Source organism: Drosophila yakuba, chromosome 3R (assembly GCF_016746365.2).
Source record: "Drosophila yakuba strain Tai18E2 chromosome 3R, Prin_Dyak_Tai18E2_2.1, whole genome shotgun sequence".
Taxonomy (NCBI): Eukaryota; Metazoa; Arthropoda; class Insecta; order Diptera; family Drosophilidae; genus Drosophila; species Drosophila yakuba.
In genome coordinates, this window is record NC_052530.2 from 10890158 (window position 1) to 10903376 (window position 13219).

At 40.2% G+C, this 13219-nt stretch overlaps 7 protein-coding genes across 9 annotated transcripts; 5 read left to right on the plus strand and 2 right to left on the minus strand.

Annotated features, from left to right (window-relative positions):
• The first annotated feature begins 214 nt into the window (after nt 1-214).
• On the plus strand, nt 215-1489 carry LOC6536325 (luciferin sulfotransferase). The gene is made up of 2 exons (XM_002096873.3): nt 215-710; nt 840-1489. The coding sequence occupies exons 1-2, from the start codon at nt 376-378 to the stop codon at nt 1453-1455; spliced, it is 951 nt and encodes a 316-aa protein (XP_002096909.1). The 5' UTR covers nt 215-375; the 3' UTR covers nt 1456-1489.
• Nucleotides 1490-2403: 914 nt separating this feature from the next.
• Nucleotides 2404-3612, plus strand: LOC6536326 (phenoloxidase-activating factor 2). Its single transcript, XM_002096874.1, has one exon. The coding sequence runs from the start codon at nt 2404-2406 to the stop codon at nt 3610-3612; it is 1209 nt and encodes a 402-aa protein (XP_002096910.1).
• Nucleotides 3613-4559: 947 nt separating this feature from the next.
• Nucleotides 4560-5708, plus strand: LOC6536327 (phenoloxidase-activating factor 2). The gene has a single exon (XM_002096875.2). It carries the CDS (start codon nt 4560-4562, stop codon nt 5706-5708), a length of 1149 nt encoding a protein of 382 aa, XP_002096911.2.
• A 307-nt stretch (nt 5709-6015) lies between these two features.
• LOC6536328 lies at nt 6016-7761 on the plus strand. Its single transcript, XM_002096876.4, has 6 exons — nt 6016-6312; nt 6367-6603; nt 6668-6808; nt 6865-7020; nt 7077-7532; nt 7593-7761. Exons 1-6 carry the CDS (start codon nt 6097-6099, stop codon nt 7716-7718), a joined length of 1332 nt encoding a protein of 443 aa, XP_002096912.2. The 5' UTR covers nt 6016-6096; the 3' UTR covers nt 7719-7761.
• On the minus strand, nt 7708-8696 carry LOC6536329. The gene is made up of 2 exons (XM_002096877.4): nt 8260-8696; nt 7708-8172 (listed from the first exon to the last, which is right to left on the minus strand). Exons 1-2 carry the CDS (start codon nt 8694-8696, stop codon nt 7731-7733), a joined length of 879 nt encoding a protein of 292 aa, XP_002096913.1. The 3' UTR covers nt 7708-7730.
• On the minus strand, nt 8565-9477 carry LOC6536330. 2 transcript variants are annotated; one of them, XM_039375635.2, is made up of 3 exons: nt 9229-9477; nt 8745-9161; nt 8565-8685 (listed from the first exon to the last, which is right to left on the minus strand). In XM_039375635.2, the coding sequence occupies exons 1-2, from the start codon at nt 9411-9413 to the stop codon at nt 8759-8761; spliced, it is 588 nt and encodes a 195-aa protein (XP_039231569.1). In that variant the 5' UTR covers nt 9414-9477; the 3' UTR covers nt 8565-8685; nt 8745-8758. The 2 variants fall into 2 exon arrangements, with proteins under 2 accessions (XP_039231569.1, XP_002096914.1); XM_002096878.4 differs by lacking the exon at nt 8565-8685 and having other exon boundaries at nt 8689-9161; nt 9229-9476.
• A 561-nt stretch (nt 9478-10038) lies between these two features.
• Nucleotides 10039-11450, plus strand: LOC6536331. 2 transcript variants are annotated; one of them, XM_015192189.2, is made up of 5 exons: nt 10039-10260; nt 10327-10414; nt 10679-10750; nt 10815-11003; nt 11070-11450. In XM_015192189.2, exons 1-5 carry the CDS (start codon nt 10121-10123, stop codon nt 11292-11294), a joined length of 714 nt encoding a protein of 237 aa, XP_015047675.2. In that variant the 5' UTR covers nt 10039-10120; the 3' UTR covers nt 11295-11450. The 2 variants fall into 2 exon arrangements, with proteins under 2 accessions (XP_015047675.2, XP_002096915.3); XM_002096879.3 differs by having other exon boundaries at nt 10043-10260; nt 11055-11450.
• Nucleotides 11451-13219: the final 1769 nt, after the last annotated feature.

Genomic DNA, 13219 nt, shown 5'->3' on the forward strand with positions numbered 1-13219 from the left:
TTGTTATCTTTAAAGTCAACGAACCGCAAAGGAAAAGCTATTAAACCACAGTTGAACTTGGCTAAGTGGGATCAACTCAAATAATCAGACATAATGCAATAATGCACTCCAGACAATTTTCCAGGAATTAACTTTAATATTTTCTAATTTTGGTTATTCTGAAATTATTTTTAAAACATTGAACTTACTTTCAAATGACTTCAGTTTACAAGAGCTTTTGCAAAACAAACCAGTTTATGTGAGTGGAAACTCCCAGTGGCATTTTAACAACTTTCATTTCACTGGCTCCTTCGAACTTGCCACTTGCCACTCGACGCGATTTTGGCTTTATTGTGCGTTGGCTTTTTGGTCAAAACAGTTGGGAGACATCGAGCCATGCAGCTGATCTATCGTGAACTTGAGGCGGACATACTCCGGCGCACTAATGCCGTCTTTCCGGTACAAAATTGCTTTGTTGAGGTGCTCCCAGACCAGTTGATCATACCCAGGAAGTACGTGGAGCTGGGCGAATCTATACGATCGCTTCCCGTTTACCAGGACGATGTGTGGATGGTGTCCTATCCACGAACCGGATCGACGTGGGCCCAGGAGATGGTCTGGCTGCTGGGTCACAAGCTGGACTACGTGGCTGCTGAGCAGGATTTGAGATTGCGATCCCCACTCATTGAACTGTCCGCTTTGTTTAGCACCGATCATCACGAGACGGTTGCGTGAGTATTAAAAACTATATTTATATACTAATGACTTTTCCACTATCATATTTGCGTACTTGCCCAAATAAAATATTTTAGTATTCAAAACGCTTTTTAATCTCCATTCGCTTTCTGCTCGCCCGACAGCCAAAAGTTTGGAAACACCGTGGATCTGGTTCGCAATCTGCCACGGCCACGTTTTGCACGCTCCCACTTATCCTGGCAACTATTACCCGAGCAGTTTGAGACGGTGCAGCCAAGGATCGTGTACACTGCTCGAAATCCCAAGGATCTTTGCGTCTCGTACTATCACTACTGCAAGTTGCTGCACGGCATCAATGGGAACTTTGAGCAGTTCGTCGATCTCTTTCTGGAGGGACACACTCCGATGGGATCCTACTGGAAGCACGTCCTGCCCTTTTGGAAACGGAGTCAGGACGAGAATGTGCTGTTCATCAAGTACGAGGACATGGTGAAGGATCTGCCCCGTGTGGTTCGTCGCTGTGCCAGATTCCTGGGCGTTGAGAGCCTCCTCGATGTGGGCACTTTGCAGAAACTATGCGATCATCTCACATTCGACAAGATGCGGGCGAACAAGGCTGTGAATCTGGAGAAGCTGCTGCCGGATTCATCTTCCAAGTTTATACGGAATGGCAAAATCGGCGACTGGAGCAATCACATGGGCAATGAGATGTCGGAACGCTTCGATGAATGGAGCGAGAAGCATATTCGCGGTGCTGGACTAACCTTTGACTACGAGTGAATAAATTTCTTTGCTAATACTAGCATTTTAAAAACTTTTTATATTTTTATTGCAAGAATATGTAAAACATTTATGGAGACTATATGTAATTAATTACAACCGAGTTTATTGGTTATTTACTCGTTTACTGCATTTTCTATATTTTTTTTTAAACATTTTGTTAAATTAAAAAGCTTAAGGAACTTTTTTTCAGTGGTCCGAATTTTTTGTGTGTCTCTAGTTCTTATCGGCGGCCTGAAGCTCTCGCAAACATAAGCTTTAAAATTAAGGAGGCTTGTGCTCACAGATGATACCGTCAGTCTTCTTAAAACTGCGCTTGCGAGGAATACAACTTAAAAATGAATTAAAAATTTAAAAGTTAATTCTTTAAAATATAAGCAAAAAAGAGGTATTTATGGTAGAGATAAGATTCCCCTTTTATAATTATAAAGGTAATAAAATTGACCAAAACTCCCTGGTTAAGCATTCTTTCTGGGGATATATTCCAATAATCCTACTATATATAGTCAGTAATATTTGAGAGAAATGATTCACCTCTTTAAAGTGATGTTACTTACTCTTCAAAAGGAAAAATTAAAGAAGCACAGATGGCATGAAATTATTTTTTGGTACAAATAAAACTGTGATATAACTAACTTTTCAGAATTGACGTAGAATTATTGAGAAACTTTATCATTAAGAAATTGCTCTTTTTTGATACCAATACAAATATTACTTACTTTTCATAAGAAAAAATAAAAGGAGCACAAATGACGTAGAAAGAAACTTTATCATTAAGAAATTGCTCTTTTTTTGATACCAATAAAACTGTGATACTACTTACTTTTCGTAAGAAAAAATAAAAGAAGCTCAGATGACGTAGAATTATTAGGAAACTTCAGCATTAAGAAATTACTCTTTTTTGATCCCAATATAACTGTGTGACTCAAACTCGTATTTCAGATAACAATGACCGGATTCCTAAGACTACTGGCCTTATTATGTGCTGTTTCAAAATTGAGTGCCCAAGTATTTGATACACCTAAAGTACAGCAAAATGTGAAAAGAAACACTTTTTCAATTTTTGGAGCCAACCAACCTCGCCCAACGATAAGATCGTATCCTGAGCTCATTACACCTGTGCCTTCAAGGGGTGAAATTCCACAAAGTGGAGTCGATGCTCCGAATTGCGAGTGTGTGCCCTATCACAAATGTGATCCGTCATCGGATAGAGTAACTGAGGACGGTTCGTTTGACAAGTTCGGATCGCAGAATATACGAAAGACCCGCTGTGCAGATATATTGGCATTATGTTGTCCCCACCATCGATTGCGTACAAAGACTTTAAATCCCAGGCCAAAGCGAAATCGAGGTTGTGGAATCCGCAATGTTGGTGGCTTGGACTGCGATATCAAGGGTGCCACACAGTATGAATCCGACATAGGCGAATTTCCCTGGACAGTGGCTATACTGCAGTCTGGTAACTATTCCTTTGCAGGCACACTTATTCATCCCCGGGTGGTGTTGACTGCTGCGCACCGGGTTCAACCATGGGAAACGTATACGGTTCGTGCTGGAGAATGGGACTTCAAGTCCACCAATGAACGTCTTCCATCTCAAGAGATAGAGGTGGAAAGAGTGATAAAGCACCCCAGATACAGTGCGATCAACATGCAAAATAATATGGCACTCTTAATCCTCAAACAATCGTTCTCACTGGACGATCATATCAATGTGATATGCCTACCTGACCACGGAGCTGCTCCACCACCCACCTCAGTGTGCTATGCCAATGGATGGGGCAAGGATGGCTTCGGTGACTTAGGCCATTATATTGCCATAATGAAGCGGGCGCCATTGCAGATTGTGGAGCACACCGAATGCCAGGATCGATTCCGTAAATCCTTGCTTGGACCAGCGTTCACCCTGAGCACATCCCTCTTATGTGCTAGTGGCCAGTCCGCCCTCGACATTTGTCAGGGCGATGGCGGCGGACCACTGGCCTGCCCCCTTGGAGATCCGAGGGAAAATCGCTACCAGCTTAGTGGCATTGTGTCTTTCGGAATCAGATGCAACACCAATTGGCCAGTTGGCTATTCCAACGTGGCCTTAATGCGAAATTGGATTGACCAGGAAATGACTGTCAATGGTTTCGATAAATCCTACTATACCGCCTGATTAAGCTTGCTTAGTGGCACCATTAATAAATATTATAACTATTCTATTTTAATTTAGAAATAAGATCTGTTCTTCTTGTTTTAATAAACTCATGCTTAATTAATAAATGTAATCATACAAATGAAAAAGATTTTGCTGGTGATTTGATATACTTTTTTTATGCTCATTAAGTCTATTTTAACTTTAACTTTTTTATCTAGCACTTTCTCCTCGACTGACAGCAAAAAGTTTGTAAGCAACGTGGATCTGGTTCGCAATCTGCCACGCCCTCGTTGTCAACGCTCCCATTTATCCTTTCAATTATGTAAAATGTGTAAAATATATAATACATTTATGGCGACGATCAATATTTACAAGCAAGCTTATTGGTTACTTACCCATATTCTACATATGTATGTTGTATTTGTTGTTAAAGATAAGAAATCTTCAAAAAGTTTGTTTACAGTGGACCAAGTTTTGGTTGCTCTAGTTCTTATCAACATTCAAAAGCTCTAATAAACATAAGCTTTAGAATTAGGGAGGTATTTAAGACACTTACCCGATTCTTCAGCGGGTCAGTCTGCTTTTTGCGAGCAATACAACTTGAAAGTATAATAACGATTCGGTATTCCACTTCTGTAAGCTAAAGAAAATTCTTTTAAATATAAGTTGGAAAAGTTGGCTTTTTGGTAGAGGCAAGAAATCCAAATAAATTATAATTTATAATTATAGTGTTAGATTGCCATTAGTTTGGCCATTTACTTATTGAGCAAAACTTCCAGATTGGGCACTCTTTCTAGGGAGATATACAAATAATCCTCCCATATAAGTGATTCACCTACCATTTAAGTGACTTTACTTACTTTTATGCGAAAATAAAAGAAGCACGGATGACGTGGAATTATTAAAAATTATTCTTTTTGGATACCAATAAAAGTGTGTGACTTATACTCGTATTTCAGATAAGAATGATCGGATTCCTAAGACTACTGGTCCTATTATTTGCTGTTTCAAAATGTAGTGCCCAAATGCATAATTCTCCTGAAGAGCAAGGAAATGTGAAAACCAACCTTTTTTTAATTTTTGGCAACACTACAACCCCGTCCCCAACAGAAGTTCCACAAAGTGGAGTCGATGGTCCAAATTGCGAGTGTGTGCCCCATAACAAATGTGATCCGCCATCGGGAAGAATAACTGAGGACGGTTCGCTCCATATTTTGGGATCGCAGAATATACGGTGTGGGTATATGGAACTATGTTGTCCGCACCATAGGTTGCGTACAAAGGCTTTGAATCCCAGGCCAAAGCCAAATCGAGGCTGTGGAATTCGCAATGTTGGTGGCTTGGACTCGGACATCAAGTATGATAACACACAGTATGAATCCGATATTGGTGAATTTCCCTGGACAGTGGCTATACTACAGTCTGAAAACTATTCCTTTACGGGCACACTTATTCATCCCCGGGTGGTTTTGACTTCTGCGCTCCAGATTCAAGATGGGAAAACCTACACGGTTCGTGCTGGAGAATGGGACCTTAAATCCACTAATGAACGTCTACCGACTCAAGAGATAGAGGTGAAAAGAGTTATAAAGCATCCCCAATTTAGTGAGAGCAAGTTTCAATACGACGTGGCAATTTTGATCCTCGAGCAATCGTTCTCACTGAACGATCATATCAATGTGATATGTCTACCTGACCAAGAAGCGGAAAGAAGCTCCCGCACTTCAGAGTGCTATGCCAATGGATGGCCTAAGGATTCCATTGGTAACTTGGACGAATATGATGTCCTAATGAGACGGGAGCCATATCATATTATAGAGTTAAACGAGTGTCATAATCGACTTCGAAACCTAAATATTTTATATTTAGGTGAATTTTACCTGAGCCCTTCCATCATTTGCGCCGAAAAACAGACAACCGTCGGTTTCCACATAGGCTATGGCGGCGGACCACTGGCCTGCCCGTTTGGAGATCGCTACCAGCTTAGTGGCATTGTATCTTTCGGAATCAGATACAAAAACTATACGGTCTTCGTCAACGTGACCTCAGTGCGAAATTGGATTGACTGGGAAATGGCTGAAAATAGTTTCGATAAATCCTACTATACCTCCTGATTAAGCTTGCTTAGTCGCAAAATCAAACAACATTATACCTTTCTATTTCTATTTAGAAATAATATCATACAGATTTACCTATTGTAATAATAAACGTATGATTACTTAATAAATGTAATACTAGAAGTAAAAAAGATTTTGTCAATGATTTCATATACTTTCTTTTTATAGTACATGTGAAAATACAAAATGTTTTGTATGTTAGCTAAAAGTTCTTGTTTGAAAATAAAGGTTGTAACGAATTAATTTCTGCTAAGGCTTTTACATCTGTTAAAAGTAATGTACAGAATTCTGGTAAATCGATAGTTGCCGAGTGTTATCGGATTTTGCCGGCTCTACTGTTTACGTTTTGGATCGCACTTATATTTTTGTAATTTTCGAAAACAAAATGACATGCGATGATGCCACCGAAGCGCTCGTCACCCACATGTGTGAGCTGGTGGAGTTCTATATGCTGCCGGAGCTGAAGGAGGACCTGGATAACATTCAGCTGGAGACGTCGCAATTCGAGAGCTACCATTCCCTACTTATTCAGGATCTGCCAAAGCTCTACGATTTGGTGCAGGAATTCCTCCAGAAGACTGGCGATGCAGGACACGAAAAGGTGTGTGCTTTACAAAACATACAATTGAACGACTACAATCTAGTTAACTTTTAGCTGAGAGTCAAGCTCCTTCTGCTGATTTGCGAATTGACAGCTTCGCCCACAATTTACCAACTTAAGGACGATTCTGGTAATCTGCTGAGAAATGCCAATGAGTTGGCCAAAAAACTATCTTCCAATTGGTGGGAGTCCACGGATGTTCAAATCCTGAAATACTACGAGAAGAAACTGCACAGGGATGGCTGGAAGAAACAACTAGGAGCTGTTCATGGTTTCGGCAGATATTTAGAGGTATAAACTAATAGACATATATCTAGCCCGAAAGTTTAGTTTGCTTACATACATTATCACGCAGCTTCGTTACGGAAAGAAATCCAGAATGCCCACCCAAATGTTGGCTTTCGCGCTATCCGTGGGTCTTAATGTGCGGGAATGCTATGATCCCATCTACAAGCAACTTGGGGTTAAGATCTTCTCAGTCATGTTGAAATATAGCGTATGTTTTACCACTTGGCCGCCAAGACCTTTAATTAAACACCTTATCCTCTCCAGGATCCCAAGGACATTCAGGAGCTGAATGTGCACAGTGTGATCTATGACCATGCCCTCAAGGACGCCTATAACATGGACTCCATTGAGGCCATCGACTCTGTTTGGAACTGTCTGTATTTGTGTCTGGATCACTTTGTAGATCTGGATGCTTTTACGGTGGGTACCTTAAAACATACTGTAGTATCTCTACATAAATCTAATTTTAACTACAGTGGAACCAATGCGACGACATGCTGGACCGCCTTATTCAGAACGTGACAATGGCCTCTAATCCAAAAATTTCAATCTGCCTGCTGCAGTTCATCATCCGATTGGGTTATTACTTTACCATCAATCGCAGCGATGTGGAAACTGCTCTGGCCATGGATATAAGCGAACCAGATAAGTTGGCGGCTTGTCGGGACCAATGCCTTGCTCTAAATGTAAGCACCAGCTATCGTTGGGCCAAGGCCATCCTGCAAATGCTCGTCCTGGAGTCGGATAAGCTGCTCCAAGGTGTCGAGGTATGCACTGCGCTGCTGGAGCAAATGCTGAGATGCTATTTGGTTTGCATCATGCCAATTCCACTGCAGGCTTTGCACCCGCACCTGCCGGAGTTTTACGGGAAATTTGTGGCTGTGCTAATGGAATGTTTGGTGGCCCACGAAAAGGCGCTTCCAGTTCTAAAGGTAAGCTATTATGACTATATAAATTTCTGATTACCTCGTCACAGTCTTTTTTGCACCCAGCTCGTTTTGCGGTTCACCGAAGTCTTTCGCTTCCAATTGGAAAATGGGGCAACCGATTCAATGCCCGCCCATTTACCAGAATTCAAGGAGGCTCTGTCAATTATACATTGCAAGATTTCTGAATAAATATGGGGGTTTTTATGTTATGTACCGATCTAGTAAAAAGCGATATACAAATGTTGCCAATACTGTGTGCGGTATAAGGGCAATAAGTGCCGGTTTCCATCCAAAAAAGAAGCCTTTATAGCCATGTTTTCGTATGATTTTTTTGCACAGATATGGATAGGAAGTGCGACCATAGTGTGAGGATTCGTTTAAAGTTAGCGTGGCCAACGCATCCACTGGAGTCATAATAACTGTGATGATACTGCCCGTTAATGCCATAGTGACGAGATCGCTAATCCAAGGCTCGTTAAGTGTGTGAAACCATGATGTCATCGTATTGACCTGATCACTAATGGGACTATATAGCATGGCCACGGATGCGCTACTAAACGAGTTTATCTTCCAGCCGGTGAATAGATATATAAATCCTCCCTTAGCGTACATACAAGTGAGTCCTCTCCAGAAATTTCGATAGCTATAAAGGAAGGGTAAATTTTCATAGATCTGGTCTGAAAGCATAGCAGGAAAATGCCTTATTATGTTTATGCGGCCAAATTCTTACTTGCGCCTCTCGTAGGATCCGCGCGTAAGATCCGCCTGCCGAATGACCGCCAGTTTGGCGAAGGGTGTTGCCAATATGCCGCCCCAAAATCCGGTTACACCCAGTACCGTGCTGGTGTTATACGGCTGCAGCATTTGGACGTACTTGTTATCCCGTAAATTGTAGAACAACGTGTACGTAGATATCGTGTGAACAGTGCAGCGTAGACAAGAAGCCACAATACCGTAATAAAATCCCGGTAATCCATGGCGGGCCATCAGCCGGAACATATGGTTTATGCTTAATCGACTGTGGTGGATTACGTTCGCCTGCATATTCACTCGAACTAGCTCCATTGGGTGCGACATCAGTTGGGCCGCCGTCTTAATCAGCAAGCCCACGTACACGGGCACCTTCAACAATTGTTCCATCGAACTCCCCGCATCACTATTATTCATTATCTAAATGAATTTATATATTTCATTGAAAATTTAAATGTATTATACTTAAAACACTTAGGCTACTCGCACTCGGCTCGAAGTTTGGCGATCTCCAGCTGCGTCTTCTTTGCCTCCAACAAGGTGACGGTGCGTTTCAGTTCGGATATCTCGTTCTTCTTAGTGAAGTACTCGGATTTGACCAACAAATACTCCGTTTCCGCCTTGATCAGATCCTTTTGCAGTCGATGGGCGTCGGATGAGGGGATCACCAGTTGATCCAGATCAGTCAAGTAGCTTACCAAGTTTGATTCCTGATTGCGTGTACTGCTATCATCCTCATCGATCAGTTTGTCCAGTAAAATATTTGATGCCGAGTCAATTGTTGAGCCGGAAGAGTTCTGCTCCGCCGGAGTGGTGTCCGGAGCTTCTGGCTTAATACCAAACTCGGCGGTGAGGTCCTCCCGGAACTTGGGACACGATTTCCTAAGGCCACATATATACATTTTACGGACTGTACTTGCAAATGAGCGGGAAAAATTATAATACGGACCTATGAATAATCAGCCTGTCTATGCTAGTGTTCGACTGGCATTTCCGACAATGGGTGCACAGCGCCCGGTACTTCTTGGGCTCCCCATCCCTGCCCTCCTTGAACGCCGGCAGGAAGCCAAGTTTCTTCCAAGTTTCATCCTTTGAGAAACCCGAGGGTCGCTTGGCCTTTTTTGTTTGCGACATTTTTACATACGGTGTTGTGTTAAATTACGTGAAAGTATTGCTGCTGTAAAGTCAAACGATGAATCGATGACATACAACCGACGTCTATCGGTGGTCGCTAGTATTTGAAAATTCATTATTTTAAATTCTTTATAATAATCTCTGATATTATTGAATGTCTTTGACAGGCTAAAATGGTTCTATTCATCGATAACGGATTTTAAAAAATAATAATTGTATGTTTTATATTGTTTTACATACAAATATGATATTAAATTATTGTAATGAAGCGTAATATTTTATTTATTATATCTAAAGATTTATTAATTAGACAGAAAAGAACCAAATAAGCAAAATATTACAAATTTTGTTGGTAGGTATTAACAAATGACAATATTTAAGTGCATTCATTTAACACAAATATATAGAAAAAGAAATAAAACTTACGAATCAGAACTTATTAAACAGTTAAATACTTCGACGGTAATATTTATTTTACTTATATACATATATATTTATATATATATTCAATTATTTCTGTTTTTAGTTAAATATCGTTTTGAATAAAATATACGCATTGAACTGATCAACCTCAAAATGGTTCTATCGATATATCGATACAGGTCTATCCGATGCAAGCGTGGATTTTACCTCCATCTGTAGAGAAGCCATTTTTATTTGCATCGTGTATAGTACATTGGAATTTACTACGATTGTCGCATTATAAAATGCCGCGAAAGAAGTCAGAGGATTTTTACAGAACCCATGGATTTACCGCCAATTTGGAGAATGGCAAATACTCAGCCACTTGTCACTTTTGCGACAAAGTACTACAAAATACAGCGCTATCCCGCCTATCGTTACACAGGTAACCATACAAACATACACTAAACATTGTGTTTACATACGTCGAGTAATTCTAATTAAATTGTAGGCAAACCTGCGATGCCCGGCGAGGTAGAACTACTGTAATGTACACCTCTGCGGACGAGAAAGATCAGGATGAGGCTCCCAGGATAAAGGTAATTCGATACCCATTATGCGGATGCATATATGTATTGCGGAAGATTGCCTTCAAGAAATACACTTCAAATAAAATCCCACAGATACTTTCCACATTATAATTTCAACACCAAGTAATTTGACACACATTCAGTTCGGACTTTCTCCAAAAACTATAATGCCTATTGACTATACTTCTGAAATTACAAAACCATATCTTCTACATATGTAAATCAAAATGGGGATCACCAATGTTTACACTTTTAAATATCTTTACTGTGCAGATCCAAAAGATTTCGGGCGACGATGATGGCGGCTTGGGCAATGCCAACGAAGGCAAGGAGATCATTGTTAAGGTACGCAGTTGGGAAATCCGAGCTAGACAAAAAGTAATTACATTATATTTATATTCCATTTCAGATACAACAAATTCTAGATGATGCGGAAGAGGCAGAGAAGCCCAAAGAGCAGCCCAGAGCGAAAAGGGGGATTCGCAAACGGAAACTGACCAAAACTGAAGAGTCTGGGGAGCAAAATATTGAATTTGAAATTTCTAACGTCGAGATTAAGAATCCCGAATACGCCGAATACATGGACGAAAGCAAAGAAGTAAATATTCTCATTTTGTAAAGTATTGATATTTTAACACTTATATTGCAGCATTACATATTGCAGCACAACCCGGATGACATGGCCAACGGATCGGCCACGATCATCGAGGCCAGGCCCAGGAATGGTTTAGCTGCATTGCGAGCGGAAAAGGCGCGAGCGGAGATCAGTCAGTTCCAGAGTAAGACGAAGTTCCTCAAGACGGAAACGGACAATCTGAAAGTGGAGCGCACACTGACTATGCTTAAGATTCAGAAGCTTCGATTGGAAATCGACGCCCTACGCGATTAAAGTGTACATAAACTATAAATAACTTTTAAATGTCCGCATGGTGACCCCTTGTATGTTCAAAGTGAAAATTGTATGTCTTGAATTTAGCATAGATTTATTACATTCAAGTTTGTAAAGGTGAATATAAAATACATTATTTTAAGCCTGACTACTAAATACGGGGGTCGTTTGATAAGTCCGTGACTTTTTGAATAAAATATATTTTTTTCGTCAAAGGAGCGTTTTATTTCTCAACATTTTTTTTTTTTTTTTTAAATTAATTAACATCTTTATTTAATATTATTCAGGAACAGGTCAATTAAAGCCTTTAACCTAAATGTTGTCTTAAGTAAATGATCTCTTAATTATAAAATATAATTTGTTTTCATCTTAATATATAGGAATAGGTCAAATTTCGAGTAGTGAGGTTTCAGGTAAATAATATATTCATACTATCATCTTAGAAGCAGCCCAAAATGTCTTCTTTTGAGCCTGCGAATAATAATAAATAAAACAAATAAGTGTACTGCCTGAATTTTCTGCATATTATGCTGTACATAATTCCCAATGTTATACTATCGTACTTTAAATTTAGATTGTACGAGGGTCGTTTGATAAGTCCGTGACTTTTTGAATAAAATATATTTTTTTCGTCAAAGAAGCGTTTTATTTCTCAACATAATCTCCTTTTAGCTCTATACATTTAGTCCAGCGGTTTTCCAATTTTTTTATTCCTTCCAAATAATAGGTTTTCTCAAGGCCCTCAAAATAGTCGTTTGTTTCTGTGATGACCTCTTCATTTGACCCGAATCTCTTACCGCCGAGCCATTTCTTCATGTTTGGAAACAAAAAATAGTCACAGGGGGCTAAATCTGGAGAATATGCTGGATGGGGTAGCAGTTCGTAGCCCAATTTATGAAATTTTGCCATGCTGACTACACACGTGTGCACCCGTGCATTGTCCTGATGGAACAGCACTTTTTTTTTCGCCAAATGCGGTCGTTTCTGCTTCAAATCAATATCGAATCTGTCCAAAAGCTCTGAATAATATTCGCCGGTGATCGTTTTACCCTTTTCAAGGTAATCGATGTGAATGATACCTTGTGCATCCCAAAAAACTGTGGCCATGACCTTGTTGGCCGACAGACCTACCTTGGCCTTCTTTGGTGCACGTGCACGTTCTTTGGTCTCTGGTGTGGTGTGGTGGATCCATGTTTCGTCTACGGTAACGAAACGGCGCAAAAATTCGTTTGGATTGCGGTTGAACATCGCCAAACACTCCTTTGAAATGGTCACACGGTTGCGCTTATCGTCGTGTGTGAGCAATCGCGGCACCCATCGCGCGTAAAGCTTTTTCATGTCCAAATATTCATGTAAAATGTGATGTACCCGTTCAGTTGAGATGCCTACAGCCTCAGCTACCTCACGCACTTTCATTCTCCGATCATCCAATATCATTCCATGGATTTTGTCGACGATTTCTGGCATGACGACCTCTTTTGGGCGACCTGAACGTTCGGCATCACTTGTACTGGTACGACCACAACGGAACTCAGTAAACCATTTCTTAACCATTGAAATTGATGGTGCAGAGTCCCCATAATATTTATCAAGTCTTTTCTTGGTTTCGGTGATGGATTTTTTACGCAAAAAATAATGCTTAATTAGCACACGAAATTCACTTTTTTCCATTTTCGTTAAAATTCACGAGATCGTCTGCTTTCAATGCCTATAAAACGCAAACCAAAAAACGCAGCTTTCAAAAATTTACAAAATTTTACAGTCAGCTGTTAATCGATAACTGCTGACAGGAGCAGTGTTGTATTTAGAGCAGGTGCGCGGCAAATACAAAAAGTCACGGACTTATCAAACGACCCTCGTATTTCTATAAAATAATCGTTAATGCTTTGCTTTAATGACAATGTTTGACAAATTAAATATATTAA

Excerpts from the sequence above, each read along its gene's own strand:
- LOC6536330 (XM_039375635.2), bottom strand. The coding sequence starts at position 9,413 with ATGTCGCAAACAAAAAAGGCCAAGCGACCCTCGGGTTTCTCAAAGGAT. Across the intron at positions 9,162-9,228 it reads GACAGGCTGATTATTCATAG|GAAATCGTGTCCCAAGTTCC; the intron begins GTCCGTATTATA and ends ATGTGGCCTTAG.
- LOC6536326 (XM_002096874.1), top strand. The coding sequence starts at position 2,404 with ATGACCGGATTCCTAAGACTACTGGCCTTATTATGTGCTGTTTCAAAA.
- LOC6536325 (XM_002096873.3), top strand. The coding sequence starts at position 376 with ATGCAGCTGATCTATCGTGAACTTGAGGCGGACATACTCCGGCGCACT. Across the intron at positions 711-839 it reads GATCATCACGAGACGGTTGC|CCAAAAGTTTGGAAACACCG; the intron begins GTGAGTATTAAA and ends CTCGCCCGACAG.
- LOC6536327 (XM_002096875.2), top strand. The coding sequence starts at position 4,560 with ATGATCGGATTCCTAAGACTACTGGTCCTATTATTTGCTGTTTCAAAA.
- LOC6536329 (XM_002096877.4), bottom strand. The coding sequence starts at position 8,696 with ATGAATAATAGTGATGCGGGGAGTTCGATGGAACAATTGTTGAAGGTG. Across the intron at positions 8,173-8,259 it reads GGATCCTACGAGAGGCGCAA|CTATCGAAATTTCTGGAGAG; the intron begins GTAAGAATTTGG and ends CTTCCTTTATAG.
- LOC6536331 (XM_002096879.3), top strand. The coding sequence starts at position 10,121 with ATGCCGCGAAAGAAGTCAGAGGATTTTTACAGAACCCATGGATTTACC. Across the intron at positions 10,415-10,678 it reads ATGAGGCTCCCAGGATAAAG|ATCCAAAAGATTTCGGGCGA; the intron begins GTAATTCGATAC and ends TTTACTGTGCAG. Across the intron at positions 11,004-11,054 it reads ACATGGACGAAAGCAAAGAA|CATTACATATTGCAGCACAA; the intron begins GTAAATATTCTC and ends CTTATATTGCAG.
- LOC6536328 (XM_002096876.4), top strand. The coding sequence starts at position 6,097 with ATGACATGCGATGATGCCACCGAAGCGCTCGTCACCCACATGTGTGAG. Across the intron at positions 6,604-6,667 it reads GTTTCGGCAGATATTTAGAG|CTTCGTTACGGAAAGAAATC; the intron begins GTATAAACTAAT and ends ATTATCACGCAG. Across the intron at positions 7,021-7,076 it reads TAGATCTGGATGCTTTTACG|TGGAACCAATGCGACGACAT; the intron begins GTGGGTACCTTA and ends TTTTAACTACAG.